This window comes from Eubalaena glacialis, chromosome 2 (assembly GCF_028564815.1).
Source record: "Eubalaena glacialis isolate mEubGla1 chromosome 2, mEubGla1.1.hap2.+ XY, whole genome shotgun sequence".
Classification (NCBI taxonomy): domain Eukaryota; kingdom Metazoa; phylum Chordata; class Mammalia; order Artiodactyla; family Balaenidae; genus Eubalaena; species Eubalaena glacialis.
Genome location: NC_083717.1, coordinates 76,505,277 through 76,523,263, shown reverse-complemented (window position 1 = coordinate 76,523,263; position 17,987 = coordinate 76,505,277). Strand labels below are relative to the sequence as shown.

Here is a 17,987-nt window from a genome sequence, read left to right as displayed (position 1 = left end):
TTGGAGTCTAGGCCTGAAAAATAAAATTTTGAACTCTGCCTTTCAAATTTCCCCACCCACTAGAACTGAGATACACCTTGGCAACAGGACACAACAGAGGAGGGTCAGTGTGGGTTTTCTGAGTTAAGTAAGATAGACCAGAGCGCAGGGATTTGTATGAATTGTCCGGATCCAATGCAGATTCTGCTTTGCTCTAAAGCAGGGTTTCTCAATCTTGGTGCTACTGATATTTGGGATTGGATAATTCTGTGCTGGGGCCTGGGGCTGCTTTACACATTATAGGATGTTTCACAGCATCAGTGGCCTTTGCCCACAAGATGCCAATAGGGCACTGTATCAACCCTCCCTTCCCTCAAGCAAAAAACCTAGACAAAACGTGTTTTGAGTATGAGCAATGTTAAGTGCAGCTAATCCACTAATGCTTTGCCTGCTGAATATACAACTTCATTAGTAGTTGTAACTGAGCTACATCTGTTGACAGGCCTGCCTCAAAAGGCACAGGGCAGGGACAATGTCTTAGTCACCTTAGTGTCCCTGGTGTCTGGAACAGAGCCTAGTACACAGTAGGTGCTCAATAAATATTTGCTGATTGAATGAATGAATGAATGATGTGACCCATGTAAATTAGTAATCTGCCACTCAAAGGAAATTCCCCCTAAATGACTTATTGGGCATCATGGATTTTCTAGGAAGTCTCCACAGCAATCTACTTTCATAACCTCACCAGACACAATTATAGATTTTTACAGCACATGTGTTTACCAAACAACAGACCATGTCTACATGACAGGAGTTCTACATGGAAGCATCAACAGCTCTTGAATTTTGCAGTAATTTTAATAATTGAAAAGAAAAATATCTCTGAAAGCATGCCTGCACCTGATTGTCATAAACCCCACAAGCCAGGACTTGTGGCTTACCTAACCTTTTAAGAGCAAATAGATTTTATGTTTTGAGAGAAGAATCTCCGAAGTGAGGGGTGTGAGTGCCACGAAACTGCAGGCCTGGGGAGATGAGGGCCAGGGAGGAGTGGAGGCTGGAGGGAGGGGAAGAGGGTTAAACGGAGCAGAACTTCGAACCACGGACCAAAAAGGAAACTCGGTTTTGCTTTCATTGAAGTCAGGCCTTTTCTAGAAAATTATCGGGCTTGCCGCTGTTGATCAAAGAAGTTAACCTTGATATTATGATAGTTGAAGTAACAGAGACTAAAATGGCAACTATTACTTGGAGACAGCTCTAAAACTTGTAAAATCTAGAAGACTGTGCAATATTGTACTTGCCAGGCATGGACAGGCCTGATCATGTAAATGACATCTCACATCATTACCCAGGACCATGGGGACCTTTGCACGGAAGAGGGAAGGAAAGGACACGGCACAGCTGGCCCTGAGAGCTCCAGCAGCTTGCAAGGCGGATGCCCCCACTGCTCTACGCCTTCAGCTTAGTCAGGGTCTTGGGAGTTAAAATGGATCTCTGAGGGCCCCTCCCTGAGTTCTTGAGCCATTTCCCGAGTGCTTCAGCAATTCCGGTTAACTTCGGTGTAGCTAAGCTGTTAGCGTTTTCAAAAACAGAAGGAGAATTGTTGGGATGATATTCCGAGGGCAAAGTGTCACAGAGCCAGACTGTCTCACTCTTAGACAGTCAGGCACAGCCATCCCAACCCAACTCCAGGATGGGCACTTCTCCCTGATCATACCATTGAAAATGATGAAGCTGGGGGCCCTGAAGGGCATGCAGATAGCACTTAGCATGTGGGGTGGGAAGTATCAGGGGTACAAGGGAGAGACTAAGATTGGGGGGAAAAAAGCTATTTTGAGAAGCTGAATTGTTTAATGATAACCCAGACCCAACAGCACAAGGAAACATAATGCTGACCATTCAAATGTCACAAGTTTGTCCTAATATTGAAAATCTGATCAAACCTACATCCCGTGTCAGATAAGCAAACACACTTACAGCTCACTGCTCTGCATAAGTTCAATCAGATCCATAAACAGCACATCACGGTTCCTCTCACAAAAGCCATCCATATCATAGGATACCTGGCCAAGAATGGAAAGATATCGAATTTTATCCTTTAAGTATTTCACTGAACAAAACATCCAAGCTGGCATGGCTATCCTCCAGAGAGTGTGTATACTTCCAGATACAACAATTGGGCTTTCATCCCGATCTGTCACATCAAGGCTGTGCGTGTTTTAACTTGTTAGATGACTTTAGCTGGCAATGGCCTGGAGATGCTGATGAACGGTCTCTGGCCGCTTACACGATCCAAATGATACATGACCAGGACCCCAGCTCTCATGATTACATAACCTTTCTTCGATGGGTCTATAGGGGTATGTAAATAATACACTTAATTCTTTCTCTAAATTTTAGGTAAGATGGAGTAAAATAAATCTCTCTATGCCCACTAACCCACTGCAGTGGGCCATATCGTCTGAGGCTTTTCGATGTCTCCTACAAATGGTGTCAGAGTTAGATCAATTTAGCTGAAGTCTCATGCTCAAGGACCCTCCTTAGTTAATAAGAGATTTATTGGGATGAAGGGTGAGACCAGTGAATTTCCACAGTACTAGGAAGTTCCCAAATATCATGACATCAATTTACTTATCTGTATATCACCAGCACCCACACAAAGCTTGGTATCCAGGAGCACCCAGTAATCATGCATTTTATGAAAACAAACCCCAAAGTGAGCCTCTGGTCCTTATGTATACTCCCAGGGAAGATGGGCAAGTAAAAAAATGCAAGCTCGTGATTGCATAAGAGGCGAGAAAAAAAACTCATTCCTTCAGCAGTTAATATATACGTTGATTCATGCTTATGTTATACTAAGGGTGATTCATGCTAAAAAATACACAGTGGTGTATACGCACTATCTTCTGTTTGTCTCTCCAAATATTTCATGGGTCCCATGTTGTTGAATGAATGAATGATGGGTGAATAAAACACAGTGAGGCACATAAAACTATACGGACATTGCTTTCAGTTGCCTCATGAGAAAATAGATTACAGACCCAAAGGCTTAATACAGGTAGACATTGAAAAGGATGACTTCCCCTTTCCTGTTGAACCCCTGCTCCCTGGCCATACCTTCCCAGCGTAATGGTGAATAATGAAGCCTTGGTTCCAGCTGTTGAAGTGTTCATGGTTCCCAATCTGCATCTGAAGTTTCTGGAGCAGCGTCTGATCCGCTCCCTCACCCACCGCGTGCATCGTGGCACATACATCATCCAGGATGCTCATGATCCCAGGGGGGTTCTGATGGGACCAAGAGAGCAAAGTCCCAATTCAGTGACTGTTCTAAAATATGTAATGTTTATCAGGTCTTTCCTTAAGCAAGGAAACCGCTCCCTAGACTTAAGATACCATCTTGAAAGTCAATCTTTCCCCTTGAGGGAGAATGCTATTAATAATCCCAAATGGGAGTCACCACTTAGATCTAACGATGGGGGAAAGTCCATTTTCAAAAAAAGAGAAAAGTTTAACTCCCCGAAGTTCCATTCAAAGCCATAAACAGAAAGATCATTATCTGCTCACTCCTATTTGTACTAGGTTGATTTTTAAAACCCTAAAGAAAAAAACATTTTCCTTGAACCCTAATTCATTTCTTAATGTTCGCTTTCAGCCTGTTACCCATATAGACATGGTTAATACAGTTACATACTGGACACATTCTATCATGTATTACTTTTTCTGCATAGCACTAGTTTATAAATAATCCTACTGTTTTACACAGTCTTTATACTTATTATTTTGATGGCTATATTTCCCTACTCTTATATGCTATAATTTATTTAACACTGAGTTCTCTATGGATGTTTTCACTGTTTCCAGTTGGGACTTTTATAAGAAAACAGAACAAAACGGTACGGTACAGATATCTCTCTATATCCTTTTATTTTCTTTTGAATAATTTCTAGGGCTAAAGTCCTAGAAGTTGTATAAATGGTCTAGGAGGCAGGGCCAAGTTTATATCTCTTCATATGCTATGCCATCAACATAAGTCATAATTGTCTTCTCTTAAGATTCAGTAACAACCTCCATTCGTAAATTGGCAATGTACTCATACACATGTGTATATTAACTACAAGAGTAAAACTCTATTTTCACACATATACCTATAAGCAAAATAAATGTAATCGCTAAAACTCTCTGCAAATCAGAGCTGTCACTTTCCTTATTCTAATACAATGACAGAAAGAACAAAAACTCACTTAGTGTAAACCTGTGAGCAGTGAAGAGACACGCCAGACCGATACTTACAACTTTGTTCTCGATGAGGTCACACACGACTTTGTTATTAAAGTAATCGATGGGTGTCCATCTGATGCCTTCTTGAACATATTCTTCCTGTAGAACAGAAAGTGGGAATTCACATTATTACCCAGTGGAGACCAGCTGGAACTCTGCACAGAAATCATCAGGAAAGAAAAACCTGAATGCCCTTCAATAAAAACTTGCAATCTTAATTTTTTCTAAGAGGAAGAGGAAAGGAGCATTTCACTGCTTGGTAGTTTTTATGTTTGGTTGGAACCATATGACATTGATCCCATACAATTGTTTTTGACATACAAAAATGGCACTTTAAAATGGCTTAACCTATAGGTCCAGTTATAAAACAATCTTTTTGAACTTAACATAGAACAGAAGTACAGATTAGCATCTAGGTACTTAAAGGGAAGGCCCCTCATTCAGGTCAGCTGCTCATTAAACTTGATGAACACCATCACACTCTCCTGGTTTTCCTCCTTCCTCATCAATCTTGCTTTGTTAGCTTCCTCTGCTGGCTCTTTCTTTTTTCCAGATCTTTATATCGATGGAGACTCTTAGGGCTCAATCTCCCAGCCTTGTTTTCTCCACTCTCATTCTCTAGGTAATTCCAATCAACTCCCTGGCTTAAAATAACACCTATAGGCTAATGACATCTGAATTTATTTCTCTAGTCTAGACTTCCCCACTGAGTTCCAGATTCATATATTGATATATTTCATATACTGGAATTCCCACTCAGAGGTGTAACAGGCCTCTCAAACCTACCACGTTCAGCAGCATTCTGGCCCTCCATCCCTCCACTGTCTCCAGCCAACTGCTCTCCTCATCTTACCCTTCAGTAAAGAGTCTCCCCATTGGCCCTGTTATTCAAGCTACAGAGGTAGGAATCATCCCTGACTCCTTTTCCCTTTGGTAATTACACTGAGCAAGTCAGGCTGACTCACTCTCCAAAACATATGCCAAATCTGACCACCTCACCACGTCACCACCTCTACTGCTGCCATCACTGTATACGCACCCCCTTTCTTGCCCAGTCTCAGGCAGGAGTCTCCTAACTGGTTTTGAAACTTCCACTCCTGTTTGCCCTCCCCTGCCTCACCCTACCTGTAGGTCTACAGAGCCAGAGCCACCTGGTCAAAAACAAACACAAATCAGCTCGCGTCACTCTCTAGTCAAAATTCTCCAATGGCTTCCCATCGTACTTACTCTAAAACCTGCCATCCCCTACAAAGTTCCTCTGTGATCTAGCCTCCGCCTTCTTCTCCCATCTCAGTCCCTACCATGTCCTCCCTTATGGTTTTGCTCTAGCTACACTGATGGAGTGGAAGAATCCCAGGGCAGAGGTTTCTGTGAAAACCATTGGTCACTGGGGTTCCTAAGCAGAGGCACGAACACGTCCATGAATAAACATTCCTCAAACAGCCCTTGATATGTGTAATGGTTTGAATGTGTCCCCCAAGATTTTGTGTCCACCTAGAACCTCAAAATGTGAGGAAATAGGATGTCTGTAGGTATAATTAGCTAGGAATCTTGTAAACAAAATTATCGTGGATTTAGGGTGATCCCTAAATCCAATGACTGGCGTCTTTATAAGAGAAAAGAGAAAAGAGAATGAGATTTGGATGCAGACAGAAAAAGGTCATGTGAAGACAGAGGCAGAGATTGAAGTTATGCTGCCACAAGACAAGGAATGCCAGGAGCCACCACAAGCTGGAAAAGGCAAGGAAGGATTTTCTCCTAGAGCCTTTGGAATGAGTGTTACCCTAGTGACATTTTGATTTTGAATTCTGGCCTCCTGACCTGGGAGAGAAAAAAATTTTATTGTTTTAAGCAATCCAGTTTGTGGTACCTTATTACAGCGACCCAAGAAATCGACAAACAGTAGGTACCAGAATAAAAGGGAACTTGCCCTGGACTTTCAGAAGGTAGTATAAGCAAGACAAGTTACCTCAAGTCAAAATTTAAATATCAGCTTTGTTAAAGACACATTTATTTATTTATTTATTTATTTATTTAATTTTTTTTTTTAAACATCTTTATTGGAGTATAATTGCTTTACAATGGTGTGTTAGTTTCTACTTTATAACAAAGTGAATCAGTTATACACATACATATGTTCCCATATCTCTTCCCTCTTGCATCTCCCTCCCTCCCGCCCTCCCTATCCCATCCCTCTAGGTGGTCACAAAGAAGACACATTTATTTTTATGTTAGATTGGGAGCAGAGCAAATCTGAGAAAACCAAGTTTTCCTTTGGAACACAGTATATGCCATAGACAGCTGGGGTTGGAATAGGCTTCCATTTCTACTTGGTCAATGAGTCAGAGAGTAGTAAAAACAGCCAGTCCTAAGTCCAACTTCACAGCATCATTTACTTAAAGAAGAAAGAAAAGGTAGCAGATGGTGTTTATACTTCAGACTAAAATGTCACAGTGGCATATGGTTTTTCTGCCTGACTCTATTAAGTACATTTCCTAATACAAGACTAAAATCTGAATCTATTACCAAAAGAGAGGAATCTATACCCTTTAAAACAAAACAAATTAGAAATAGAACAAGATGAAGGAAGGGGGACTGCTCACCTGTTCTGCCTTTAATGTGAGTTCAATAAAAATCTGCTGTAATTTTTCATTAACAAAATTGATACAAAACTGTTCAAAGCCATTTTTCTGTAAAAAAAAAAAGAAAGAAAGAAAATGTTACTTTCATGTAATTGTTTCTGCAAAATCATTTTAAAGTCATTTCTTGAGTGATTTAGTGAAAAAGCTTAACAGAAATGTTGAAGGCATCAGTAGAAAGCAGCATAGTTTATATTTAGGAGAAACTAATTTGGTAAAGGTACATGAAGAACTCAAAAAGGCAAAAACGAGCCATGATGGGTTTTTTTTTTTCCATTGCCTAGAATTATTTCTTGCAAGCCAGGTAAAAAGCCTCACCCTTCGTAGTCTCCAACTACTCAAACTGGTCTTACCTGAAATATTTCAAAGCCATAGATGTCTAGGACGCCAATGTTGTATTCCTCGTGGTCCTTCTCCATCGCTTTGTTGATGGACTAGAAGAAAGTAACCGGCATGGTAAGTAATTCCTTTTACACTCATTAAAAATGGGCATGCATGGGGGGAAGGGAAGCAGATACTCCTGGTTACTAGAAACAGAGGACGACAAAAAGACAGGTGAATTGCCCCTTAACAAAGGTCTCAGTGCAATGTCAAGTACTTTGGGAAACCACCAGAATCTAATAAAAACTAGTCTGGTAGGGAAAAAAAAAGTTTGCTTAATGATGAAAACCATTTATTTCTGGCAGAGCTAGTTTTTCTCAAGAAGTCTTAAGATTGAGAAGAAAATATCATCTTGGGTGATTGAAGTAAAACCTATTTCACAAAAAGAACCCATATCACAAGATTTGTAAATATTATTTCCATTGACCCCATTCAGTACAGGCATACTTCAGAGGTACTGCATGTTTGGCTCCAGACCACTGCAATAAGGCAAATATCACAAAAAAGTGAGTCACACCATATTTTGGGGTTTCCCAGTGCATATAAAAGTTATGTTTACACTATACTGTAGTCTATTAAGTGTGCAATAGCATTACATCTAAAAAAAAGTACATACTTTCATCAAAAATTACTTTATTGCTAAAAAATGCTATCTTCTGAGCCTTTAGCAAGTCACAGTAGTAACATCAAAGATCACTGATCACAGAGCACCATCACAAATATAATAATGAAAAAGTCTGAAATATTGCGAGAGTTACCAAAACGTGACACAGAGGCACAAAATGTTGTAGGAAAAATGATACCGACAGACTTGTTCAACAGAGTTGCCACAAACCTTCAATTTGTAAAAAAAAAACACAGTATCTGCAAAGCGCAATAAAATGAGGGATGCCCTGTAGTCAATTAATGATCACCTAACATAATACGGCAGGAATGTCAAGAAGACAGTCTCTATTCTCAGAGGCAACTATGGATAGTAATACCATAAATTAGTATTAAAGTGATGGTAATAAAAGCAGCTTACACATATTCAACAATCACCTGTGCCGGGCTTTGCTAAGGGCTTCCCAAGTGTTGTTTCATTTCATTCTCACTACAATTCTCTTAACAACAGTGATAACATCATAATGCATATGATCACACTGGACAAGAGAAAGGGTCTGGAATTAAATTTAAGCAGTATGATGACTATATCTGTGTTCTTGACCCCTGTGAGGAGAGACGTGTAATCAATGCAACAGGCAATGATAGGAGGGTAGGTGGAGGTGAGAGGGGGTTGGTGAGGACTGCAGGGGAGGGAGGAATGTAGGAGGAAAATTCCTGGGGGTGGAGGAATTTTTAAGTACCAGAGGTGTTTTCCAGGTGAAGAAAATGACACTCATCTTTTATGAGTCAATGGGTAATGATACATAGCACTTAGCCCACTGCCTGGCACACAGTCAGGGCTTAGTAAATGTCAGCTCCAATTAGTATCGCTTATCTACCTCATTATACCCCACAAAAAATCAAGGGAAGACAGAAAGGAAATAAGGTGGGAAGGCCAGCGCTGGAAGGTACACTGAACAGAGACAAGAGATGTGGGTTCTAATCCCAGTTCGGCACTACCCTCTTGCTGAATGGCCTCGGGTGAAACCACCAATACTCAGGGCTAAGATTCCCTTCTCAGTAAAGATGAGGGGCCTGGACAAGGTAAAAGCATGACTAATGTTTCGTATGACCCTGACCTTCCCAAGCAATCTTACCCTTAAAATAACCACAAGTAGTACACAGAATAATTACCCTATCCTGCCCCGACTTACTCAACCCTAAACACACCCAACCATACTTTAAGCCTTATAGATGTTGCTGCCTGGACTCAAACACAGACTTTTTTGATCTAATGGCCAGGCTGCTGTCCCTTGACTAGGGTCCCCCTGGGGTCCTTTCTGGCTTGAATATATAAAAGGCAGAGGAATGAAATAGCTGGAGCACTGCCGAATTACCTGGGTTTAATTCCTAGGTTTATCACTTAATAGTGGTGTGCCCTTGGGGAAGTTCCTTAACCTCTCTGTGCCTCAGTTAGCTTATCTGTAAAATAGAGACAATAATACCTAAGTCACAGGGTTGTTGTAAAAATTAAGTTATTTTTTTCTAAAATACTTAGAAGAGTATCTGCCACATACTAAGTGCTATGTAAGTGCTTGCTATTATTATTCTACCATTTAGAAGCTACAGTAATTAACATAGACCGTCACTGGCAGTTCTACACTGCTGAGGGATAATTTTCAGAATCCATAAGTGGTAAACATATATAAATATGTATTTATATGAATATGTATATATAATATCTATACGGTTATGCCATCATTTAAAAAATATATGGTAGTTTTAAAAATATATCCAAAAAGTCTCTGATACTCTTCCCCCCAAAAAGTGGAACCTAATTCCCCTCCCCTTAACTGTGGACTGTACTTAGTGACTTGCTTCTAATGAACAGAAGATGGCACAGTGGCAATATTTGAGGACAAGATGAGGACATTAAAAGCTTTGTGGCTTCTTTCTTGCTCTCTCTCTTAGACTACTCACTCTGGGGGAAACCAACTGCCATGTTGGGAGGATACTCAAGCAGCCCAGAAAAGAGGCCCATGTAGCAAGGAACTGAGGCATCTTGCCAACAGCCATATGAGTGCACCATCTTGGAACCAGATTCTCCAACCTTAGTCAAGCCTTGTAGTTCTTTCTTTTTTTGGCTGCATTGGGTCTTCATTGCTGTGTGTGGGCTTTCTCTAGTTGCGGCGAGCAGAGGCTACTCTTCATTGCGGTGTGTGGGCTTCTCACTGCAGTGGCTTCTCTTCTCTAGAGCATGGGCTCTAGGCATGTGGGCTTCAGTAGTTGTGGCTCGCGGGCTCTAGAGCGCAGGCTCAGTAGTTGTGGCGCACGGGCTTAGTTGCTCCGTGGCATGTGGGATCTTCCCGGACCAGGGATCAAACCCGTGTCCCCTGCATTGGCAGGTGGATCCTTAACCACTGCGCCACCAGGGGAGCCCAAGCCTTGCAGTTCTAATCAGCATCTTGACTGCACTCTCATCCTTGAATCAGAACCACCAAACTAAGTCACTTCCAAATACCTGACCCACAGAAACTATGAAAGAATACATGCTTACTGTTTTAAGCCACTAAGTTTGGGGTTAATTTGTAACATAGCAGTAGATGACAAATACAACATTCTAAACCTTTAGGCTCAAGGATTCATGACCATGGGTCTCCTCTTTTTCTGGCCTGTAGTCCTGGCTTTACTAAATATTTTGTCCACAAGAAGCTGTTACCATATTAGAGTCTTCCTGGACAATGCTAGAAGTAAAAGTGGAAAAGTGAAAAATGATCCCAGGGTGAGGATAAAAAGTGGAGGAGTAAAGTAACAGTTATAAGGAGTGAGGCAAAACACGAAAACAAAGCTCTGAGAAGTTTCACTCTTTACATGATGCTAAAATACGAAGCATCAGCAATGCCAACCCGTGTTTACTTACATCTACCAAGAAATCAAAGACCCTAGAGTGCAGGGCCTTGGCGAGCGCGTCCCTGGTGTAACACGCCTGCTCCACATTGAGAGTCACGTGGATTGACTCCGACTTGCCTCCCCACTTGCTGTCCATCTGCCGGCTCGTTAGCTTTTCTTTCAACCGGTCCTGGTTGATCCCCAGGAGATAGGCAGGAAAAGCCAAAACTACACAAAACAAAATAAAACATGACTGTCTTTCAGAATTTTAACAATTCATCTCACAAATACATGGAGACACTTGTGTGTGTGTGCACACATACAAGACATCGTCATTGGCCCCCAAGAACTTTCACTTAATGAAGACTGCTTATCAGCATTCCCACACACATCCATCCACTTCGTTTTTCCCAATTGTTCTATTACATGAGTCAATTCCTATGATGACTGAGACTTCCAATAATACAAATCAGGATCCAAGAAGGGTGGCAAACCAATCCCCCCTACTGAGATCACAGCCAAATGCCTAAAATGGACATCTTTCCAAGCTTGCAGCAAGACAGCCCGGAAGGAACTAAATCAAGAAACATTTCCTTGGCTCCATATATTGTTTTTCTTCCTTTTTGGTGCAGTGTTTTCATAGCATCATCATTCCCAAACAGCTTGAAGCACCTGATACCATCAAGCTCAGAAAGATAACAAATCACATGGTTATTGAGTGCTTGCCATGTGTAGGGTTACTAAAGAGAGAGGACAGGATATAAAATATTTAAGAAATCTTAAAGACAATCTAGATGAGGCAAAGGTAGTTTACCAAATAAAGAAGTCTACAGAAAGCTGAGTATGTGGCACAGACAGACAATAAAGTCCTGGAGGAATTTAGAACAGGAAGACATTACTGTTTGCCGGAGTGGTCAAGGAAGATGTGGGATTTGGAGGGTGGCGGCTCAAAGGATGAACAGGACTTGTACAGATGCAGAGGAAGAAAGAAGAGGGAGAGAGGGGAGTGGAATGTGCAAAGGCAAAGAGGCAAGAATGTGGGAGACACAGCTGAGGTGTGTAGCACTAGCTGGAGATGAAAGTCAAGGTAAGTGATTAAAAGATTAGGATGAATTCCGATGGTGGAGGGCCTGAATGGTAGGGGATATTTGGGTTGGAGTCAAAGGAGGCCTGGATGACTTCTAGAGAGGGGTGTTACCTGATTTCCCTGGGGGTGGTGTACAGAGTGATGGAGGGGATCGGTGGTATTCATATCACAGAACACCCATCCAATCCTAAGGACATGTAGTTGGCATAGTTTGTGGTCAGTTCGGATTGAAAAGGTGAGGTTCTCATGGGTCAGAAAATTGTTTCAGGTCAAGAAACTCACCAAGAGAGGGGCTAGTGATATAAACAGATTTTCTTGACTTTTGGTCAAAATACTCTAATGTGAATAAATGACAAGAATGACATTCCTGCACATGAAAGAATGCTCAGATTTTTTTTTTTCCAGTATGAATGGAAGATGTTCATGGACACAAATCAAAATTTTGAACTTGGATATGAGTTTTCTTTTTCTGCATAAAGCTTTGCCAAAATTCTCTGATAAAGGGATTTTATTTATTAAAGACCTTATGATAATGCTCAAAAATCATAAGGCTCCCAATAAAGGATAATCTGTTTGAATTTCACAGATGGTGTTGGAATGTAACAGGTTGACATTTCTCAGCATATACCTTCCAATGAGATTAAGTCAGTGAATGCATTTTGAAAAAGTGTAATGCCAGAACAAGGTATATTAACTATAGGACTGTTCCACAGAAACACTATGACAAGTAGAGGGTTTCCTTTTGCAAAGGGCATGTGAACAAAATTAAATGCACTCATTTGCCAATGGCCATTTTTTTCAGTTTAGTTTTACCGTTAACACATATGTTTAGGAATCTGGATGTGTCCTCTGCCAAAAGAAAATCACCTTGCACAGAACGAGGACAGAAGACGCCCATAAATCACACTGGACACACGCAGCTCTGCAGCGAGACTCAAGAGACATTTACCAAAGTGTCTGACATCGAGGAGGCCTTCATTAAGGGGAAACTATAATGTTGGTTATTATCACTCTCGCCAGGCAGAGAGCATGTAGATTAAATATGGGCTTCTCCCAAGCCCCCAACCATGCTAAAGTAGGGACATGGTTAAAAAGGTGGTAGAAAAGTTTATGCTATCACCTTTACGACCACAGCTAAAGAAATAAAACAATACGGACAAAGTTCTTGGGTCCTTGAGACAAAACAGACAGGACTAATAAGGAAACATGATATCCTTCCACGCCTCCTACCTCTTCTGTAGAAAAGAAGACGGCACAAGTGAAGGATCACAGGCACTTGAAAAACAAGGCATGGAATTTGGCCAAGAATCAGAGCCACAGGCTTAGGGAAACAGCTAAGAAGTCTAGAGAGGAAATCTAGTACTTGCTTTCCAAAAAATCCATGCCATGTTTTTCAGGTACTAGCTTTTATGGCCTCTTGTCTTCTTCAGTGACTGCCCTGGTGCTGAAATTATAGGGCTACTCATATTGACTTCCTTCCGGCTGTGAATTTCCACGAGGGCGTGTGCAAGGATGGCTGGATAGGAGCGGCAGTATGGAAGGTCGGAGGCTGGGGGAGTGGGGTCAGGAGGAGGAGGGCAAGGAGAAGGCATTGATTAATTTAAAAATGCTGATGTAACTCTGGTAGAGTTAAAGAGTTAAGCAGGACATAAAAGAACCTGCTAGAAAGTAATGTTTTAGCACATTTTAATAATGAGGATAGATTTCTATTACTGCACTCAAGTGTAAAGGAAACTCGGATTTAATTTTTCCATTTAAGTATAGGGACGTATAGGGAAGAGAGAGAAACCGAAAAGATGTAGCAAAGCAAAAGTCCCTGTTACAAATTTAAAAGAAACAGCAAGGTAAATGTGGTTTATCAGTCTTGGGTGTTGAGGTTCTGTGCTTTCTAACCCATTAATAACGAGGCAAAGGAGGAGCACTGTCAATTTATTCCTGTGGTTATTTAAGCAGTATTTTTATTTCCTTCAACAAAGTTCTTAGGTTAATTTGTATGTAATATCTTGCTTCAGTAGGCCAGTTGTGATGGGGGTCTTAGCAATTTTTTCTACAATACAATAGCTAAGGAAAGTCTGCTTTCTTCCTTTATAAAAACATAGGCTAGCCCTTCCCTCTACAAATCTATTCCATATATAAACTTGAATATGAGAAAGATGACACAAACCAGGTTATTCATTTTAAGTAATTAGAAGAGCAAAAGATGTGAAACCATCTTTATGTCAATCAACAGATGATTGGTTCAATAAATTACAGGATAGCCCGGCAACGGAATGCTAATGCAGCTATAAGAAGGATGACGCTTCTTAATGAATTGATACAGAATAATCTCCAAGATATAATCTGAAGTGAAAAAGCAACTGTAGAACATGTTACATGCTCCCATTAACATACAAGAGTGGGGAAAAAAGAACAGATATGAGTAGTTTCTCAGGAACACAATATTCCCTTGAAAGGAATACAAGAGATTGGAAACAGTGTTTCCCTCGGGGGAGGGAAAGAAGTCGACTAGCAAAGGGGTAGATGTGATAACTCTGATCGTGTACCCCCCTGAACCATGTTAAGGTATTACCAACTGAAAGAAAACAAAATGATTGGGAGGAGGACACTTTTCTTTGTTAGACCTCTTTGGCTTCAAGCATAGTCTTTTCTGACCTCCATCCCTGCACCACTTCCAATCAGGGGATTTCATAGGCAGTTGCCAATCCTGGGCTTTACCCAGTTGGCTGAAGAGGCTACTTCCTCGGGACACTGATGTGTAACGAACCACTTCTTGGCTCAAGCACCCAGGGAAATGCTTGCTGTGTGTCAGAGTCATGACATTTTTCTCCAGCCTACAGAGGCAGTAAAGGATTGTACTATCCAAGAAGGCAAGAGAATTCCAGTCTACGTCCACAGAAAACTACCAAGAAATTGGAGAGATCAATGTTGAAAGGCAAGTGTTCATCACCCTCCTGGACACATACATGTATTTGTTAAATGGGAAGGATAAAGTACATGAAGTCTAGAAATACAGTTATTATTGTTATTAGGTTGTGTTTCTAGACCCTATGGACACCGTGTATTTATTGTTTTCCACCCCACTCCCTTCCCTGGTAAACATAATTCACGTTTCTCTTTATCAGATAGACATCAGAAGTTGGCAGAACTTCCCTCTTTTATCACCAAAGAAAACAAAAATATAAAAAAGAACCTTATTTGGAATGGAAAGAGCCTTACTGCACAGTCAGCAATGAGTAGGATACTATTTATTACTAGGCATCTAAATTTACCATCTTTGAAGAATGCTGAGAAAGGAAGAAACGTCTCCCTGGGTGGTTAAAGGATGTGTGGGTTCTGAGAGCAGCCTGGAAAGCCAACTGATGCCTGAGAGGCTAAAGTCACATGCCACGGCGGCTGTGGCACAGCGGAGCACATAGAACTAGTAACGTGCCTCTTTCGCACCTGATTTCTTCTCAAAGAGTAGAAGTGATCATTCAGGTTTTCAGTATCTGACTGCTACAGAGAGGACATTAAAGGCCGTTGCCAGCAATATCAACACAACAGTCAGGGTCCATTTTTTTTTTTTCCTGTTTTCAGAAGCTCGGTCTAATCCAACCCATGGGGCAACTTATAAACATGAGCTTTCCTTATTTATATATAGCCTATGATACTCTTTAGAACTTTTAGGTGAATATCAACCCTAAAGATCAGTTACAGAAAAGATTTTTAGTAGGAGACAAATCTTACTAATCTTCATTAAAGTATCACTTTATTTTTAAACCTATATGTGAAATTCTGCCAGATTTCCCCAAAGTTAATGATAAACTGAAACAATCTCATTAATGGTCCATAGTGTGAGTGTACAGAAGAGGCACAGACTCCCATGAGGCCGTTAAGCTCCGCCACAGCAGGACGCCTAAGGGTTCTCAGCCTCTCTTACCAAAAAACCCAAAGCAAAGGAAAGTGGTGTGTTACTTCTGATCGGAACTAAACAACTGTGTCCCCTCATTTGGCCACTGCGTGCCCACACCACTCACACTCTTCACTCTCCACGGCCGCGTAGTTGCCAACTTCCTTGAAGCTGATGTTTCCCAGGTGGAGAGTTCCCGCCACTATCTGCAGCACCAGCGTCTGCTCCTCCGCGAAGATCCCAATCACGTTCATCGCGTGCTGGAAAAGAAGAGAGAAGCGATCCAGACAAGTCGGTCCCCAGCTATGGAAGCACATCAGAAAGACGCCAAACTGCGTGTGCAGCTACACTCGGCTTAGTCTGCGACGGCAGCAGGAAGTCCCTGTAAGACATCTTCACTGACCAACGCCCTCTCACACATTCAAGTCTCAACATGGTGCTGGAAAGGCAGTTCCGTCTTTACATGGAGAACGTGTAATCCTCCAGGAATAAGGGCGAGAGAGCTCTGGAGGAAACACGCTCAGATGGACGGGCAGCTGCACAGTCAACAAGTCTGTTTTCATCCCTTAGTTTTCTCCTTGCTGCCACTCCTCTCCCTCTAAGGGCACCAGTGCCCCTTTTCCAGCCACTCTCAATACTCATAGATCTTCCTCTTCACTGGCAGGGCTGAGAATAAATTGTACTTGCAAAAGGATCGTGATTAAAAAATCTCCAGGAAAATCAAATAAAAGCATCATTAGAACAGCCTTGTTTCTGAGGTCCATTAAATTCAATAAAAGGAGCCGAGATGCCCGAGTCTTAGATACCAATATCCTAAGAGAACTGTACTCTAGGACCAACGCAGGCCTATCTGCATTTTTTCTCCCAGCTCCTCTGAGACCATGTGGCCCCTTGATGCCATCTTCTTCCCTGGCACCCGGGACACACAAGCACAAAGGTCAGCTTCTCCTCAACTGTACCTCCAACTGCCCGTTCTCCCACTTGGTTCTGGATCTGGGCTGAGGGATGGGCCAGGCTGGTACCTGACTCAAAGGGCAGTGGTGATGCAGTTCTTTGAGGCTAAATGGGTGAACAGCCAGCCCACCTTCAGAAAGTTCTAGATTGACTTAGTAAGTCATTTCCCCAAGGACGTGAACCCTCAATAATCTACCTGGATTCATACCTTGTACCATAAAATACATAAATTGTGAAGAGAATGGAGTAGAGGCTCTCCTTCTGACCTATAAATACAGAGGGGAAGAGAAAGCAGGTGGAGAAGAGACTGAAGGTGTTCTAAGATTTCTAAACCTGATTAAGATCATAAGAGCAGTTTTTGCTTTGCCTTTGTAAGGAAACAGCTCAATGATTGTGTAAGCTGTTGGCAAACAGGTATGGTAAATGCATTACCCACAATAGTTCTTATGTGTTAATCAGAGCACCTGCAGCGGAGTAATGATGAATTTTTTTTTTTTTAACCCATTTAAAATCATTAAGTGGTCCTCCAGCAACTGGGCACATGGCTATTTAAGGGTGTTTACAAGTGTGTTTCAGAAAATGGAGTGCTTCCAGCAGCATGAGGTGGGCTGTTCTTTGCTTTGCTAACCTCCCCTGCCCTTTCTGCCATAGGCAACGCCCGGTCGGAAGAGCTGCCCCGCGCCAGCACTTACCAGAGTTTCCTGAAACTCCTTCCTGTCGTCAATGCCATCCACCGTGAAGGACCCCGAGAGGCTCAGGTAATAATAATAATCCATGGTGGTGATGCCCAGGCTGTGTTTCTGCTCTGCGGAGGCGCCCTCGATGAGCTGGAGCAAGAGAAAGTGGTGTGTGCGTGGAGTGGCCCAGAAAGCAATCGAAAGTACCGCACAGTTCCTGTCACCACCACCCCTGGAGCCCAGGCGATGAGACTCTCTATCCCTGCTTCCCAAACGGATGGTGGTCCGGTCGCAAAAATATGGAGGGGCTTCAGCATATCTGCTCTCTGTGTAGTAGCCCCAGATCATCTTTGCAAATTCTAATTCTTAACTCTGATTAGACCTGCAAGAGCTGAGAATTTTCCCTTGTCCGATAAAGGGAACTGCACGGTCACACTGGTGAGATCCCTTGGAAAAGCGGAAAGCAAGCCAGATTACAATTACTTTGTTCCTGCTCAACTTGCACATGGTTTTTTAAAGTACAGCTGGACCCTCCCTGCTTCTCACTGTGGGTGCATATTCAAGAACAGCCTCAGGTCCCCCATGCTGGTGTCCTGTCCCTTGGCTTTCTGTTCTACCTCTGGTATTTG

General features: G+C 42.0%; 1 protein-coding gene across 1 annotated transcript in view; it reads right to left on the bottom strand.

Moving 5' to 3' along the window:
• MYO1E (myosin IE) overlaps positions 1-17,987 on the bottom strand; it is a 199,585-nt gene that overhangs the window by 53,001 nt on the left and 128,597 nt on the right. The window contains exons 8-15 of the mRNA XM_061180260.1: positions 17,374-17,508; positions 15,855-15,987; positions 10,783-10,979; positions 7,250-7,330; positions 6,861-6,947; positions 4,270-4,356; positions 3,097-3,264; positions 1,957-2,042 (exon numbers count right to left, since the gene is read on the bottom strand). Coding sequence (XP_061036243.1) covers positions 1,957-2,042; positions 3,097-3,264; positions 4,270-4,356; positions 6,861-6,947; positions 7,250-7,330; positions 10,783-10,979; positions 15,855-15,987; positions 17,374-17,508 — 974 coding nt within the window. The remainder of the gene's footprint in view (positions 1-1,956; positions 2,043-3,096; positions 3,265-4,269; positions 4,357-6,860; positions 6,948-7,249; positions 7,331-10,782; positions 10,980-15,854; positions 15,988-17,373; positions 17,509-17,987) is intronic.